We start from the raw sequence: 18164 nt of genomic DNA on the forward strand, positions 1-18164 counted from the left end.
TAGTTCGTAGAATCAACACTGGTCAATTTACAATAGATGGGTAGCATGTATATTCCTCATATTCGGTAACTGTGGGACAAAGCCAGTGCCAGGTAACTGATTTTGCCAGATAATTTGAAAATACATTTGTGCAAGATCGTGCGTATTTGCTTGGTTTCTGCACAAAACCAATCTGCAGAAAGTCTAAAATTCCACATTCAGTATTCCCAACCTAACACACAACAATTTTCCTCTTCTTACCACTTAAGTGACTTATTGATTTTACTGCTTTAGGCTTTTAACATATTATTTTTAGAGATGTTCAATATAGTAATAATTATAAATTGGAAACTTGCCACTGCAATTTCACCTAAATTGCACTGTTAATTTTATTATTGTTTTTAAATAATTGCAAAAATTAAGTAAACTCTACAACTCCACTAAAGTTACTGCATTCGTGATGCAAGTAACATTAAGGAAGCCGTGAAAAAATCAACAAGATTCCAGACTCATCACAGACTGGGGGGAAAAAAAAAAAGAGACGTATATCAAGACCTGCTGGAGTATAGTAAACACTCCAAACATTTTAAAGCAACAATGTTGAAGATAGATATTTTTGTTTTGCAAATTTGCAGTCATCGAACAGAAACCAAAATGAAGATTCCATTGCAACTAATTAGAAATTCCTCTTTCAGGTAGGTATGTAATAAACAATCTTCGCACAAAATAATGTACGATACACGAGCGGTATGTTTTCTTTCAATTCTCGGAAATTAAAAAAGCTCAACTATGTTTCGCTTTTTCAAACTTTTCCTCGAACATGAAAACTTCAATATACCGCTCTTGTAATGCATATTACTATTATATGTTATGTAAAAACACACTGTACTTCACAAACATTTTTTTCCATGTTGAAATTTAGTAATTTTCGTATTTAAAAATAAAGTTTTGAAATACATAAGTTACAATGTTTATTTTTAGTACTGAATACGGTAATGTACATTCATCAGTTCATAATTATACATAATAGCATAAAAATACTTAACGTTTTTGTAAGCCTACGACAATTTTAAATGCATGTTGAATCTTTCATACACTACTTTTAACACGAATATAAATAATTGATTAAATGGCGATCTTACTCGTGTTAATTGTGTAAGCATTGGTTACAACCCAAACATAATAGACATCATAAGGAAGACAAAGCAAAAACTCAACAAACACAAGAAATACATCACACTAACATACGAAAACAAAAACACAAGATCGCATCCTCATTCAGAAAACAGAAATACAACATAGCATACAGAACAGAAAACACACTACAAAGACATCTCAACACACAAACAACACAAACAAACAAATACAACCACACAGGCGTATACAAGCTCACATGCAATAATTGCGACAGTTTCTACATTGGACAGACAGGCAGATCATTCCAAACTCGATACAAAGAACACATTAAAGCAATAACCAAAGGACACAATACATCTACATATGCCGAACACATAACTAATGCTAACCACACATACAATAACATAAATACAGACATGGAAATCCTACACATACAACCCAAAAACCAAAAACTCAACACACTAGAACAATATGAAATACACAGACACGCTAAAAGACACCCTGATCAAATTCTCAACACACAGATAAATTTCAGAACACACACGCTATTTGACACCACATTTCAACACTTTTCAAGAATCAAATGCACCCACACAACAGGAAGTGAAGTTCAAGATGACGCCGAGATCTACTAAGCTCTGAGGATGGTGTGAAGAAGCACCGAAACAGCTGTAAGCCACACATGCTTACACAATTAACACGAGTAAGATCGCCATTTAATCAATTATAATTTTAAATGGTGGTCATGTGACGTGAAGAGCAGTGTATAGCCAATGTCACAACTATGAAGACGATGATGTAGCGCTCGATGATTTGAACCTCTTTAACATATTTCTAATGCCTGCTTGTTTATATATACTATGTATTACTCGAATGTCAAAACTTTTACCCACTACAGCGTAACGGAATTTCACACTTTCTTATTTAGACTCATCCAACACCCCTCGGAAACAGGAGAGTTCAAGTGGTAAATTTAAAGATATCTTCTCTGGACATTTTGCAAGGTCCAAGTGACAACTTACCAATGCTACCCAATCTACTCCAGGGACAAAATGGGACTTTCTGTCTATGTTTTTACGCGTGAACAATGTAAAGAGTAAACAATATGTGGCATGTGCGATCCATGAAAACTACTAACATCTTCATCAAACTCTTCCCTTTCGCATAAATATATTTTTTTTTTTGGCCTAGCAAAAAGTGCCATTGTTTTGGTATTGTCGGTTATTTGAGTGCCGAATACGAGGGACTTTACTGTAGTACAAATACTAGAGTTTCTGTTCCACAAAAGAATTTTCTACAGTTGTATTTTACTACTACACACTTACAAATTACAAGTGAAGTTTCAAGACCGTGTTGCACAAAAGTACTAGTACTTGTAACTTACCAGTGAATTGTCAAATATTCTCTATTCTCTACCAATGAAAGGAGTACATGTATAAATGTTATTTAAATACATTTCATTATGGTGAGATAATATTTTGATATATATGTGGTCTAACAGTTTCTATTTCCTTCACAAGAAACAATTTCGTCTCCTTTGACACATTTTAATAATTTTGCACAGTTTGTAATTTCGTAACATACAGAAATCAACTTACAACTGACACCATAAGACTACTGAACGATACTATGTGCAGATTATGATCTTAGAATGTACTTATACTCTGGCAGGTGAAGATTATTAGTGGAATCTGTTAGCTAATCTGGGAAACTATTGTGAAGCCTATGTGGAGATCACACAAGAACATTATGATAATTAGTAATTTTTTCTTTATCAAAAGAAATGAATTAAAATAAGTAACACTGCATGATTAAGAAATTCACAGAAATATTACAGTACTACGAATCTTTGTTGTATAACCTATCTTAAAATAAGACATTATGATTGGTGACAAACAAATTAGTTCGAGGAAAGAAATACAAAGACAAATGACAGTCTCATGTTATGACACAGTATGTTTATTGATATGATGTTACTTTTAGTGAATCATTAGTAATAGGCCTATGCAAGAACTGTAATTCTTTTAATTCTTTCGTGGAACAACTCCATACTTTACAACTTCCATCAGTAACTCTTTTTTCCATTAGAGAAACTGTTATTCTAACTTATCTACTTCTATACAACAAATGGATCTGAAACCCCAGAAAATATGTGAACGAAACTTCGATTCCACTTCCTTGTCTGCAATCATTTCCTCCCCTGAACGACCTCCTCCTCAAACCTGACTACAATCTCTCTAGTTCACAAATTGAGATACTACCGTACCTACTGAGGGTCCATGGGACAACTTGCTAAATCTTACGCTTTTCATATCATTTATTAATCCGTAGTATGTTAGTATGTGTGTGTGTGTGTGTGTGTGTGTGTGTGTGTGTGTGTGTGTGTGCGCATCTGTATATAATAATAAAATACATGATAATTAGTGATAAAGCAATTCATTTCATTTTAAGAATTGTTGAGGATAACTTTGAAGATCTGAAGTTATGAAATGTGGCAACACCTATTTCTTTGGTGTAGTCTTTTCCTTTGATGAGAGCTTCAGACCTCTTTAATGTGCTGAGTGATGCGAGGTAGGTTCATGAAAGACAGGGAGCAACACTACCACTAAGCTACTTGAGTCAGGATTTCAGATCAGTTTGTCTTATAGTAGTTTTACTGATATCTATTACTAGTTCAAAGTAATGCAGTTACACCCCTTTCACCCTGTATAGCTATTATTTACCCTATGTCTAACCTATGAAGTAATTGCATGGCATGTGAATTTCAGGAAAATTCAAGACTTACCAGAAGACTTAAGTCTTGCAACCAGATCACAAAACTCCTCCTATCCTGGCACAATGTAACTAGTATTGCAAATCACAAGCAATCCGCATCATTTCTTCTGTAACTGCTGAGGATCGACAGACTTTCTAGCCTTTACACTTATCTCTTTTGAGAACAATGTGAAGGAAAGATTCAAAGATGACAGTAAGGCCTTTAATTGATTCGGACAGCATACATTCAAGCTCTTGTGCTCCTTGCGAATCTATCTCAAATTTTGTAAACTTTGGTTCAAGTATGGAGCAGCCAGCTATATAATCCCACCTCTTTACTTGAAAGGGTGGTTAGGAGCCCTTGCCATCTGGTCTTGCTACACTTTCTCTGCTGAATGACAGCACTCAGCAGTGCCACCCTCAGACCAAGTTGTTTCAGCTTTAATAAATGAGGTGGGGGGGGGGGGGCAGATAAATCACAATATAGCGAACACCAATAGGGGAAGTTATCTCCACCCTCGCCTGCTCTCTAACTCTACTGTCTGCCCCTGCTTCGGTGGATCACTGCCTACTGCCTCGCATATTTCAAATTTAATTTAATTTCAATTCGACACAACACAACAATCAAATTTAATGTGCATTAGACACAACACAACAATCAAATTTAATCATAACACATGGTACCATCTGTACTCGAAGCTGGACACAGGCACAATGAAGCTTTACCAGCACGCGTTAACAGTTATGCCACACCCGCACTTAGCTACGTTAATCAGCTTCATTTTGGTGCAAGAATGATATACAACATCACACACTGCATTTCTGCAATATGTTATAGCAGTCTCCTTGAACATAAATATATCCATTTTCCCTTCCAATTCCAACTTGTCTCGACAGCCGAGAAGTCTAAGGCATGACCACAAACTGTGCCTGCGTTTGTTTCTTTAGGAAGATCGACGAATCGAATACTACCCTCGGCAAAGTCATAAGGAAAAAAAAAAATAGGAAAAGAGGGAGATATATAGCGCGAGGAAGAGAGGAGAGGCTGGAGAAAGAGAGAGGAGGGAGACAGGACGAAGTTCTTCTTTTGCTTCTTAGATGCTGCATTCACTGTTTTTGTTTCGCTTTCTTCCAATAGATGTCACCCCACCCAAAACCCCTATTTCCACTCTTTCCCGCTAGAGTGTCTGGTGAGCTTTTAGGGGAAAAGTAGAAGGGAGTCGTGGGCAGAGCTTTGCGTTTGCTATATTGCGATTTGCCCAGGGAGCGATTATGGAAGCCTCGTCCCTCTCTATCCAACATGACATCACTAATCACATGGTGTGCACTGCCGTAATTGGCCGTATAAAAAAACGTAGGAAAAGCCATTCAAGTCAGAGTCCCCTCATCTTCCGACAACTCGCAACTTCCCTTCTTCGCCTCGACTCTTCACCTTTGCAGTATTCCTAATTTCAACTCTCCACACTCACTTCAGCTTGTTCAACCCTAGTCCTCCATTCAGAGGTCGGAATCTCGGGCCAAGTCTGCAAGCTCGATAAATGAAGGTAGTTCTCGGCAGCTGTCATTAGTAGAGGGCAACATTAACCCTCCCTCTTTCAGTGGAACACTAACACCCCCTCTTTCAATGATTGGAGTCGCAGGCCAAGTCTGCGAACTCGATAGCTGAAAGTAGGGTCAAGGGTCATTTGTCTGAAGAGCCCCCAATAGTCGAGAACTTCCCCAATCCGCTTTCAGTCTCATAATTCTCCTACCTGCTATAACTGCCCCTTTGTCAAGCAAGCTTCGCTTCACCTCTCCCCAGATATTCCAATTACCCCTCAGTCCTAACTTCTTACAGCTTCCGTTCTAGCATCATATCTTCGACTAGCTTCAATCAGAGTCACAGAATCAAACATTTCAATATTCGAGATTTTCACAACAGCACTCCTACTTCTCCTGCCCATGACCCAGTATATGAAACTAATTGCTGAAATAACTATATCTGTAACCAGAATTTTTTCCTTTCTACTTCGTCGCATCACCCCCCCCCCCACCTGGCCCAATTTGTTAGTCACTCCCATTTCCCCTCTCTCCTGTCACCACAGCTAGCACAGGTACGTCAACAGAGATCGGCACACGATACTCTAAGTCCAATGCTCATCAGTGAACATACATACATTAAGAAAATTCGGTAATTTCCCAGACTGTCCCTGCACAAAGATCAGTTTTACACTAAAACTATAAACTTTACTAGTCCACACCTGTGGAGTAACAGTTAGCATTAATGAAACAGTACAACAACCCAGCTATGTTAAAAAAAATTCACACATGCACTGCTTTGAAGAATATTTACTTCGCAAATGGTAACCTGCAAGGTAATCTTTCACGCCACTTACACTTGATAATATGAATTTAAGTACCATTAACAGAATCCACAACATTCAACAAATTACAGTGTTATGTTCACAATCGAAATCCTTAGTAACTTTTCCAACAATATGAATATATTACACTGTCACTCTTCACTTTTCTATAACCCTTTCGATAAAGATGCGGCATCACTGTTTTCTACTCGAACTGTAATTGTATCTTGCGTAACCTGCTCAATCTCACCAAAAATCCATGTCCCATCAATGTTACGATCTTCTCCAAAACTCCGCTTACCGAATTTTATCCTCGTCTACCTCAACAGTATGGTCATCACCTGCTATACTACAGTACTGCTACGCTTGCCCTCAAAAGAGTATTTAGTGGCCTACCAATTCACATTGTACCATCAGAACGTCCTTAAATTCTTTTTTATAAACTTCTGACAAGGAGTCAAAAGTTTAATATACAAACAACGAAACTAAGAACTTCCAATAAAGTCAACTGACTTCTCTCAAAGAAATGAGTACTAGCAGCAAAAGTAAGGAAGGAAGCGAGAACTTTTAGTTTTCGAATGTGTGACAATTCACTGCCTATTTCTGATGACGGGGGGGGGGGGGGGAAGAATCCTAGACGGAGGATAACATACACAATATTATTATCCTCATTCAATACGACTAAATGCTTGGTCACACTGAGTTGCTTGTCTTGCATCTTGATAATGATAATGATAATGATAATGATAATAATAATAATAATAATAATAATAAAAATTATTATTATTATATCCATGAGCAGGCTTAAGATAAGATGTGTAATTCCTAAGTTATTGTGGTCACCTTGCCGATGATAATACAGCAATATTATTTTCTTTGCTTACTTTACACTTTATAAAGCACATATAAGTACTATCAAAACAATTATATATTGTGAGGGGAAACAGAAGTTATCCCTGGCAAGGATGTTAATATGAATTGATGAGAGGGGGATAACTTTCCAACCGGGGGGAATCCCCCCTTCACCCCATTAATTCGCACCCTGACCAACTAAATATGAAGAGAGAAGAGCGGCAATGCAAGGATTTTATTGAATTCCCGATTTTCCCCAGAGTCATTAGAACCGGGGGCTTTACGCATATATCCGAGTGTCTCCAGGTGATCAGTAAGTTTCAGGAACTCCTAAAATCTACTGCGTCTGTTATTTTACGAGGTGTCAAATGTGCATTACTATTGGGTGACAATAAGGTAGTAGCAACAGGTATACCTGAATTTTAGCGCGTTACTTTTCTATGTCCGTGCAGTTTTTAACTTACTGAATATGATAAACTTATTTATTCACATCTCGAAAAACCATGCTCAGTTGGTAGCGATGGTTGCCATGACAACAGCATCATACTTCCCCTCCATAACGAACTCTACTGTCAGCATTTGACTAACTTCATTACAAAAGTACACAAAAAAAACTGCACATAATTTATTTACATTTGCAACCTTAAAAGCTGCATAAAGCAATGCTAACAACTGGCATCAAGAGTAAGACAAATTTAAAAACAAAATAATTACGGTATTAGAAAGTATTCAACATAGCAGGAAGGAAAACAAGGGAAGTTACGCAATTTACCGTTGTTGAGCGCTACACATCAATGATTAGGATCGCCAACCTCTTAAATCGGAAAAATTACGACAAGTTCAGACGCCAGCATAAATATACGAAATAAAACACATGTATGTATATGGTTTGTGCATAATAAAAAGAAATACAATTATTTTCCATAGTAGTAAAATAACATAGTATACACTTCTCCTGTATTGAAGTTTAATAGAATTGTCACTACTAAACGGGTTTCCCCAATTTACACCCATTAAGTACTCGAGCGAAAATATAACAAAAGGTTACAAAAAGAATTCATAGCTAACAGTCGCAGCTCAGTAAAACATTTAATAAAAGGTTTAGTGTGAATAGTTCAATCCTAATACTATATAAATAAAATGTTTGCTACCTTTATCACAAACACGTATAGTACACAACAGTCTTACCAACTTGCGACATCTGTCAAAAATCGAGAGGAAGTTTTCCGAAACACAGCAATTCAACCAACAATTTAAATTTAATTTGCATACTTTACGCACTTATTTGTCTAAACTTGCGCTGTCAATCTGCTTAAAGACAGATCATTCCACAACATGTTACACTAGTAAACATGATTTTTGTTTCGACATTTCAATTCAGTTCAAAAAGCTTTTTGGTCCAATCTAAAATTGCAGCCTACCTGCACAATTGCTGGATCATTCGGTACATTAGATAAGGGTCCCCCATTATTCACTATTCTGATGTCTTTAATATCAGATCCTCTGAACAGAATGTAATCATAAATCTGATTCTGTGGAGCAATTGGATACTGCGACTCACGATCCTCCGTACCAAAGGAACGAACTGAAACATTAAGAATAATGAAAATATAATCTTACTCTGAAATATTTACGAATATTACAAATACTGACAACTGAATGAAAAGGAACTGTCAAACAAGTGACATTAGGACATAGAACTAGATACAAAAAGACTTAAAATAACAGCAATGTCCAGAACATACTTCCCTTAACTTAAGCAACGCATTAATTTCTTTACTTTATATTAAGTTTTCACTTCTACAACCATACTTTAATATAATACTGGAAACCAACGATATGTACGTTTTATTATTTATTTTTTTACTTACCGTTTGCTAAAGCAATTGTACATTCCTGAGGATCCACTGTAAATAATCGCCCTTCATAACGTATATCCGCTTTCGATATTAAACTTATCTTACTCCCGAGTTCGGGCATTCCCGCACTCATCTTAATTCAGTCTTATATCACACCGGATTCTTCTGATATTCTCGGAATCACTTCACCATCTGCACAGCAATCCAAAACTATGCTCACACAAATGGCGTATACAGGACAACTTGTGACGTCAGAGGGAAGAATAGATGGCGTATTGATATTTCTGCTTTTATAAATCATTAAAATACAATTAAAGAATGTAAACACGTATTTTTAAATTCACATTACGCAATATTTATAGTGTCTTACACTTGTACGTAAACGTGTTATGAATCGATTTACTTTTATGACTTACTTATTAGTACCTTCTGCCCATAATGGCGGCTACTGTTGGAAGGATTTGTGGAGCTGGTCTTTTAAAAACGAATCATGGTGCTGTACGGCATCAGGTATGCCGATTATTTAATTATTATGATACATGTGTCACACATGTTGTACTTCTCGACTTTCCACTTCCCTCTTACTATAATAGTAATAGTATCGTAATGTCCAGATATTTGGTACCTTTTTTTCCGCATTGGGTAGGCCTACCTATTGAATGGTTTAACATTTTAGTTGGCTTTTCATTATTACACAGGAGCAGGAGTACTTATATGTAACGTTGCAAACACTAAGTTACACAGGTAAAATTTTATAAGATAACCAGTATTTATACTGCCATAGGATGAGATGGAACAATGATACTTGGCATTGTATTGAAGCTTATAATTATATGTTACAGGTTAGCAATTTATCTACAGCAAGTTTCAGTGCATGGACTAAAGGGCGTAAAACGGTTAGTACCTATATATTTTTTTAATTCGGTATAATTATGTATATTGATTTTCATATTTCGTAATAACATTCAGTTAAAATTGATAGTAGCCTAAATTATTTATGAAATTTACTCTTTGCAGTTATTTGCAACACTTGGAATTGTAACTGGAGGAACAGGAGCACTTCTGTTTGCTCTTGATCAATCAGTCAAGGCTTCAGATCTTGAACTACATCCACCTAAAAATCCGTGGAGCCATGGTGGTTTCTTTGCTTCCCTTGACCATAGCAGGTACGCCTAACTAGAACAAGTTGAGTAAAACGAAATCTGACATATTTATATTTTTTTATACCATTTGAGTAAATTCTGTATTTACACTTTTACTATATTAAGAATAAGGTACCGGTAACAAATAAATTTGAATAAAGATGTTCCACCGATAATACTGGTAATATCCATCGATAAAACCTAACTGGTAATACATGATGCCAGTGTAGTAATACAAAGATATATTTTGTGGAGGTACTTTCTAACAGAGAATGTGTATCACTACGGTACAAATGTAATACTGTAAGTGTCCTTTCAATAGACTTCATTCTCATAGCTTGTCTTAAAATAATATGGGCTATATAGGTATATTCTACACCACGTTGCTGGTTTTTATACTTTTTACTGTTCATAATAATAATGCAACTAAAAATGGATTAGAGTGCTCCGATACTGCACTCTGTTTTTTCTGAGGTGTTTCCTAACTTTAAAACAATGTCTTATACCCAAGGAAAATTTCCATTTTGCCAAATGCCATCTCGCTATTTCCAATTTCACCGACAGTAGATAATCATGCAATTGATACAGTGTCGTTAAAATACCGCTAATCTATTGTAAAAATCTGGAATAAATACTTTACATAAATATATGGAACTTAACCAACAAGTACCATCACAGAAAAAAGATGTTTCCAACAACATAATTCCTGTCTCATATTAGATATTTCAACTCATATTATTTTCATATTGACTTTCTTTAATTTATTCCAGTTAAAATATCTCCAATTTTTCAAGTCAGAATATGTGCGCCTTCTCTGGTAAGAGCACTGAACACTTTTCACGAATTTTTTCCAACAATGTACAGTAAAACTTCATTTTTACGTTTTTCACACTTATACTTGTTTTTCTGAAGTCTCGGGAAAATTCATATGTTTTCCATGTTATTTTATTTCAGTTATATGTTTTTCACACTTATACGACCGTATTTTAAACCACAGGAAGTGCAAATATTCATTTATGTTTTAACTAAATTTTACACGAGGTTAGATTTGCCGTGAAAATCTAAGAACGCGAAAATACCGTATTTACTCGAATATATAATATGGACACCAAAAATTTTATTAAAAAAAAAAACTGGCGAATATAATATGCATCTGTGTTAAAAACCACTCAAGATTGAAATTATATTATCAAGACAGGTCATAAAAGCACTCCCTTACCTCTAGCTGTACATCACATTCATTCTCATTTGCAGTATCAGAACTGGAATTTCCGATCAACAGGTCTGGGTTTGCATTAGAACATTGATTGACAACGACTAACGCCATACTACTCTTTCATCACTAATTATTGGTGAATCATTTTGGTTTAATTAAAGACGCGCAATTGTCAAAGTTGTAATCATAAAATGTCACAATAAAAGAAAAAAAAAATATTGTCATTCACGTAATTAAAAATATTATTCTTATTAATGATTGTTGTCAAAATCAGAAAAGATATTGCGAATTAAAAGTGCGCAAAAGACGAGAAAACACGAACTCGCAGAGGCCGTTTCTGTCAATTGTTTTATACCGTATCTCATAACTAGACATCGGATTTTTAGGCACTAAAAATTGCAGTTTTAGGCGCCTAAAATCAGCTCAAAATTTGTAAAATTAGGCTCTATTTTAATGAAAATAGGCATTTTAGGCACATCAAGGTATCATACTTATTTCTGCTGAGATTGGATGAAGTAGGCTGTGTTAGTAAAGTTTGTTGCAGTTGATTTTTCTGCTGAGCTTTAGCCTTATGAGCCGCTCCTTGCACATGCTGCTTTAGGTGGCACTTCTTTTCTTGCGAAATCTAAAAATGTAAAGTAAACTGAATTAAAATAAAATCATAATTGTTGTATTGCCGTATTTCTATCACAAAGTTAGTGGGTTCGAACAATCAAAATTTTAATGACCTGCAAATACTTTAACTATCGGAATTTAAAAGGTTAAAGTGTAGTGGTCTTAAAAAGAATTATACCTCAGGATAGCTCAGTCAATGTATAAATATTATAGGCCTACTCATTAAAATTAATAGAATTTATATATTTCAACTATTGTTACATACCTGTTTGCTACAAATCTTGCAGAATATTATTTTTGCATCATAAGTGAATTCTGAATATTCTGTTAGCCATTGCCGGATCAATGTAGATTTTGCACTTATATTTTTCGGCATTATCGCGTTAAACTTCGCAGGAAAACGTCCTACCGCTCAAAACTTCTCAACACAAATAAGGTGAGGGAAAGAGCAACTGTTAATGAGCATTCAAATGAACCGTTGTTATTGAGATTCAATTGGACAAAAATACAAAGTTCCACTTATTGTTGCATTTCCTGGTAGTGTTAACACTAGGAGGGCCATTCTTTTAAATATTTTGTAACGGTTTACCCTACTAATTCGCAGTTTTACGACTTTTCATAAATGTTTCAAAAACACTCTTTCTCCAAAAATTGTGATTTTATGGCACTCTGAAGGGCAGTACAGCTAATCGGTTTCAGACCGAAAACAGTCATTTTTATAGTATAGTATATCTCTGAATCGGTAGCAGCACATGTGATTGTTGCCTGCTTCAAAACTAAGGTTGGTTCTTTGTCGGCATTTATGCCTCCAAACATGTTAAATTCGGTGAAATCTATTGAGAGTGTCGTGAGATTCAAAACATTTTGTTTCCTTTATCAATGGTTTCATGGCCGGTGTGAAGCAAACTTTCCACTTTTTAAATGCCTTAAATTTCGCAGTGAATGCATGTATAAATTATAAAAAGTAAGAGTAAAATGCGAAACTTTACAGTGAGTTAGGCATTTTTAGGCGAATATTAACAAATTAGGCTCTAATAACCGTTTTAGGGCATTTTAGGGCACTATAAAACTCTTTGAATACCTTTCAATTTCCATGAAACACAAATATTAATAATTATTTTTACTTTTCTCCTAAAGAAACAAAATAGGCATTTGCCCTAGAATCCGATGTCTGCTCATAACATAAATAGAGCATTAAATAAATCCTAACATCCCTCCAAACTGAAAATATTTTGACAGTAGACTCAACCTATAACCAGGGGTGTATTTTAGGTCTGGGAGCACCACGGTACTATTTTTCGAAGCTAGGTGGCGCCAGCGCAGTTTTCTGGTTTTCATATTGCAATCAAATTTTGCATTTATAGAAAGTCATATTTCATCCATATTTAAACAATTACATAATGAGGTCTACTCTGCAGACCTAGCAATCTCTTTGTCTAGATTCGAACCCATGTATTTTCGTCTGACATTCTGTAAGTATTCCTGCAGAAATCATGATGATGATGGTGGTGGTGGTGATTATGATTAAGACCGATGATGAAAACAACTACTGCTGGTACTAAAGAAATCTCAGAGCCATGGCACTTTTCTGTTTAGAAATACATCACTGGATATGACGAGAAGGTTGCTGACTGGTTTTTGAATTCAAATAAGTAGAAGAAAGAGTAAGTGTGTTTGTAACTGACTTTTTTTTTTTAATAATCACATGTTATTAATCATTAATGATATTTCAGATGTAATTAAATGCCATTTCAGTTATATGTTTTTTCTTCATACCCCCATAAAAACGTATACATTAAGTTTTACTGTAATCATGGATTTACCTGGTAGGCCTACTGTGAAAGTACAGGGACATCATTTTATTTTTACTAACATTTTTAATATTAACCTGGCTATACCTTTGGATTAACAGTTGAGAACCGGAAATACCATTTGCTACTCCCTTCCACGACTGAAGTTCGATGATACTGCGGTAAAATACAATCAAATCACTTTACTAGGTATGGGAGGGAAGAAAAGTAGTTCATCCATTTACGTAAATTAGGAAATATCGCCATTTTGAGTTTGATCATTTTCATTAGGTTTTTGTTTAATCAAACTACAGTACAGTATTAACAATAAGTGTTTTTACCCATGAACTGAGTTATCCATTCGGACATATTCATTATGCAGTGTATATTATACTGTCTACAGCACATTAGCGTACAATACAGAGAATGAAGTTAAATTGAAAAATGATCATAATATGGATATTTAAACACATTTTTGAAAATGGTGGCCGTTCATTTCGATACAGGCTTCAGTTCTTTTGTGCATATTATAGACTATTGTACCTAATCCCAATTACCAGATTCCTCCTTCGTACTAGTAGGCTTAACTCATGTTGAAATAATTCTGTACCTACTCTATAAAAGAGTACCTTACATACTGTAAATTCAATCTTCACTTCTGCCTGATCCGAAAAGATAAAATTACTCAGACATGCTATCTACTGTCCGTCCAAGTGGTTTTGTCGCAGGGTCGTAGAAAGGGGGAAAATCACATGACAGTTAATTACTTAACAAGGCCCTTTTGTTTAAGTTATTTTAAACAATTGTATAATATTACGTAGATGTCCAATTCCTAACAGAAATTAAAATGTTTTCTGAAAAGAGCTAAGACAGCCCAGCCACTAGCCTTTACAGAGGGGCGAACAGAAGCAGGTGGGGGAAATCGAGATGCAACGTAGGCAAACGGACGATAGTACCTCTGTGAAAATATGATTCAATATTGAAAGCTCTTTCGTCACTGGAAAACGTGAACATATTTTTGGAACGTACTATACTAATTCAGTACTGTCTACTATATGCGGCCTTGGTTCTGTCCAGAAGACAGTTGGAACTTCATTAGTAGAAGGGGTGGGAGTGAAGTACATTAAAAAACTCAGGTACAATAAAAATTGAAGTAAAAATAAAATGATGTCCCTGTACTTCAGATTAGTGGTAAGAGAACATGACTTATTATCATACATTATGAGAAATATACTTCCATATTAGGCAGTGCTGCATTCAAGCTTTACTGTACATATACAGAACTTACAGTAGAGTAAATATGTGGTGATTAATACCACCTGTCTGTTATCAGTTTTAGGAAAAGGAAAGTTGACTACAGCTATACAAGACACTGCAGATTAGGTTATGAGCTTTAACTGCCTATAGGTGTATGTATCAGTACAAATAATTGATGTATTTTATGAAAAGTGGTAATTCAACGAGTAATTAAGGCTACAAGAGTACAGTGTGTACGGTGACATTCAGATCATATCACATGGTAAAATACTTTAAAAGACAAAATAAGTACATAAGTAAAACTTACTGTCATCATCATTCTGACTAGGCTGACCACATTCACATCAATAAAAAGGGGACATAGCTTAAAAAACAAGGACATTGTTCTAAAAAAAGAGGACAGAAAATATTATGTAGTCAGATTTAGGCTTAGGCCTATATTATACCGTTAAATTACGTCAGTATCTATTTTATTACAAAATATTTACAGTACAGATTTAGGCTTATACTTACTTACTTACTGGCTTTTAAGCAACCCGGAGGTTCATTGCCGCCCTCACATAAGCCTGCCATTGGTCCCTATCCTGAGCAAGATTAATCCAGTCTCTATCATCATATCCCACCTCCCTCAAATCCATTTTAATATTATCTTCCCATCTACGTCTCGGCCTCCCCAGAGGTCTTTTCCCCTCTGGCCTCCCAACTAACACTATATGCATTTCTGGATTCGCCCATACGTGCTACATGCCCTGCCCATCTCAAACGTCTGGATTTATTGTTCCTAATTATGTCAGGTGAAGGATATAATGCGTGCAGCTCTGCGTTGTGTAACTTTCTCCATTCTCCTGTAACTTCATCCCTCTTAGCCCCAAATATTTTCCTAAGAACCTTATTCTCAAAAACCCTCAATCTCTGTTCCTCTCTCAAAGTGAGAACATACAACCGGTAATATGACTGTTTTATAAATTCTAACTTTCAGATTTTTTGACAGCAGACTAGATGACAAAAGCTTCTCAACCGAATAATAACACACATTTGCCATATTTATTCTGCATTTAATTTCCTCCCGAGTATCATTTATATTTGTTACTGTTGCTCCAAGATATATGAATTTTTCCACCTCTTCGAAGGATAAATCTCCAACTTTTATAGTTCCATTTCGTACAATATTCTGATCACGAGACATAATCATATACTTAGTCTTTTCCGGATTTACTTCCAAACTTATCTCTTTACTTGCTTCAAGTAGAATTTCCGCATTTTCCCTAATCGTTTGAGGATTTTCTCCTAACATATTCACGTCATCTGCATAGACAAGAAGCTGATGTAAGCCGTTCAATTCCAAACCCTCTGTGTTATCCTGAACTTTCTTGATGGCATATTCTAGAACGAAGTTAAAAAGTAAAGGTGATAGTGCATCTCCCTGCTTTAGCCCAGATTTAGGCTTATACCATATTAAAAGTATGTTAATATTTATTTTATTACAAAATAATTTATTATAAAAAACTTAATAATGGTTTTACAGTTAGCTACATATAGAAGTCATGGGAACTATAATAAAATTATTAAAGAGAACAGAAAATATCTATTTAAGTTTACATTCGCACCTATACCTATCTTTTTTAAAGATGGGACAAGACAGTTAAGCGGCCAACCTTGGAACTAGAGCACCATGTTGCCAATATGCTGTCAGCCGATGGAAACTAACAATTGATATTAGATGACTGACATTAAAACATTAATTGACAACTGACGCGAAGGTAAAAAAAAAAATACAAAAATCGATAGAGAATCAAAGACGAAACTTATCAGTGCTAACATCATGTGCACAACAAATGTCGCCAAGAGAGCGATTAACACTCGCCACGTGGGAACTGTAACTTTGGCAACTCAACCGTTGTTACCATAGCGACAGACCTACCACTCTATGTAACATTCAGTTGTTTTTCTGATCACAATGCTACTGTCATGTCCCATCTTTAAAAAAACAGGTATAGCTACCTCTGAACAACGACCATAACAAGGAGGAGCAAAGGGACCGTTGGCAAAGAGTATATTCCATCGATGCTGTTGCCACCTATAGGCAAATTACTTGAAAAGGTGTCAAAGCAAATAATTTCAAAATATCAGGCATACAAGTTACGAAAATGAGGACAAAGGTCTAAAAAGGAGGATATGTTCGGACAAAAGAGGACATCTGGTGACCCTAATCCTGACAGAATATAGTTCTAAGAGAACTGTTACAGTCTACATATGTTTTCTTCTCGTCTCTTCAGGGGATAATACGTTATTGATTATGCCATATGCAGCAAAAAACAAGTAAAGCTTAAATAAGACTGATAATATATATATACTAATAATAAATCTGTAGCCGAAATTTTTCTGGTAATTTTCGATTTTCCAAAAATAATTGGTCCTAACATATATAATTAACCGCCCTGAAACAGAAAATCGCTTTTTTGAAATATTTGTTTGTATGTCTGTCTGTCTGGATGTTTGTTACCTTTTCACGTGATAATGGCTGAACCGATTTATATGAAAAATTGGAATATAAATTAAGTTCGTTGTAACTTAGAATTTAGGCTATATGACATTCAAAATATTTTATTTAAAAGGGGGGTTATAAGGGAGCTTGAATTAAATAAATCGAAATATCTCCCTTATTATTAATTTTCATGAAAAATATTACCTAACAAAAGTTTCTTTAAAAATAATTTCCGATAAGTTTTATTCCATGCAAAATTTTGATAGGACTGATATTTAATGAGATAAACAATAACAACGCCATCTAAGGCAGTGTAATGAAATAAAAAACATATGACTTCGTCTATAAGGGGCCTTGGACAAAAACAGTCGAAAGCTATAAAACATAGCCTACAGAGAATGTTTCTGTGTTTGTATGAAGTAATATCAGAAGTAAATTAACCGATTTGTATAATTAATTATAAATTCACCATTGGAAAGTGTAGTTTCTCTAGATGGACATAATGCTATAATGTTATTACAGTAACTTCTGAGTGAATCGAGGACAGATAAGATTAAAATAGCTTCTTATGCACAGAAAACTTGATAGGCATTCGTTTCCTGTATTTCCTAAAATAATTTTTATGACCAAATGAGTGGTCTCTAGATCAAAATGATCGCATTTTAATTTTTTTTTAATACAATTTAAATTAAGTAACATAATAAACGATTTATCCTTCTATCAAACCCGAATGTTC

General features: G+C 35.2%; 2 protein-coding genes across 8 annotated transcripts in view; one reads left to right on the top strand and one right to left on the bottom strand.

Moving 5' to 3' along the window:
- Window positions 1-9175, bottom strand: part of tral (trailer hitch) — a 42843-nt gene extending 33668 nt beyond the window's left edge. For 5 of the 7 annotated variants that reach the window (XM_069831754.1, XM_069831752.1, XM_069831750.1 and 2 more), the window contains exons 1-2: window positions 8936-9156; window positions 8486-8649 (exon numbers count right to left, since the gene is read on the bottom strand). In XM_069831754.1, the coding sequence (XP_069687855.1) occupies window positions 8486-8649; window positions 8936-9056 (285 nt within the window). In that variant the 5' untranslated portion in view covers window positions 9057-9156. Of the gene's footprint in view, window positions 1-8485; window positions 8650-8935 lie in introns of all 7 variants that reach the window. The other 2 variants (XM_069831755.1, XM_069831756.1) reach the window with 2 other exon arrangements.
- A 109-nt stretch (window positions 9176-9284) lies between these two features.
- Cyt-c1 (Cytochrome c1) overlaps window positions 9285-18164 on the top strand; it is a 31941-nt gene continuing 23061 nt past the window's right edge. Inside the window, exons 1-3 of the mRNA XM_069831757.1 lie at window positions 9285-9433; window positions 9766-9819; window positions 9941-10089. Coding sequence (XP_069687858.1) covers window positions 9362-9433; window positions 9766-9819; window positions 9941-10089 — 275 coding nt within the window. The 5' untranslated portion in view covers window positions 9285-9361. The remainder of the gene's footprint in view (window positions 9434-9765; window positions 9820-9940; window positions 10090-18164) is intronic.

This window comes from Periplaneta americana, chromosome 7, assembly GCF_040183065.1.
Source record: "Periplaneta americana isolate PAMFEO1 chromosome 7, P.americana_PAMFEO1_priV1, whole genome shotgun sequence".
Lineage (NCBI taxonomy): Eukaryota > Metazoa > Arthropoda > Insecta > Blattodea > Blattidae > Periplaneta > Periplaneta americana.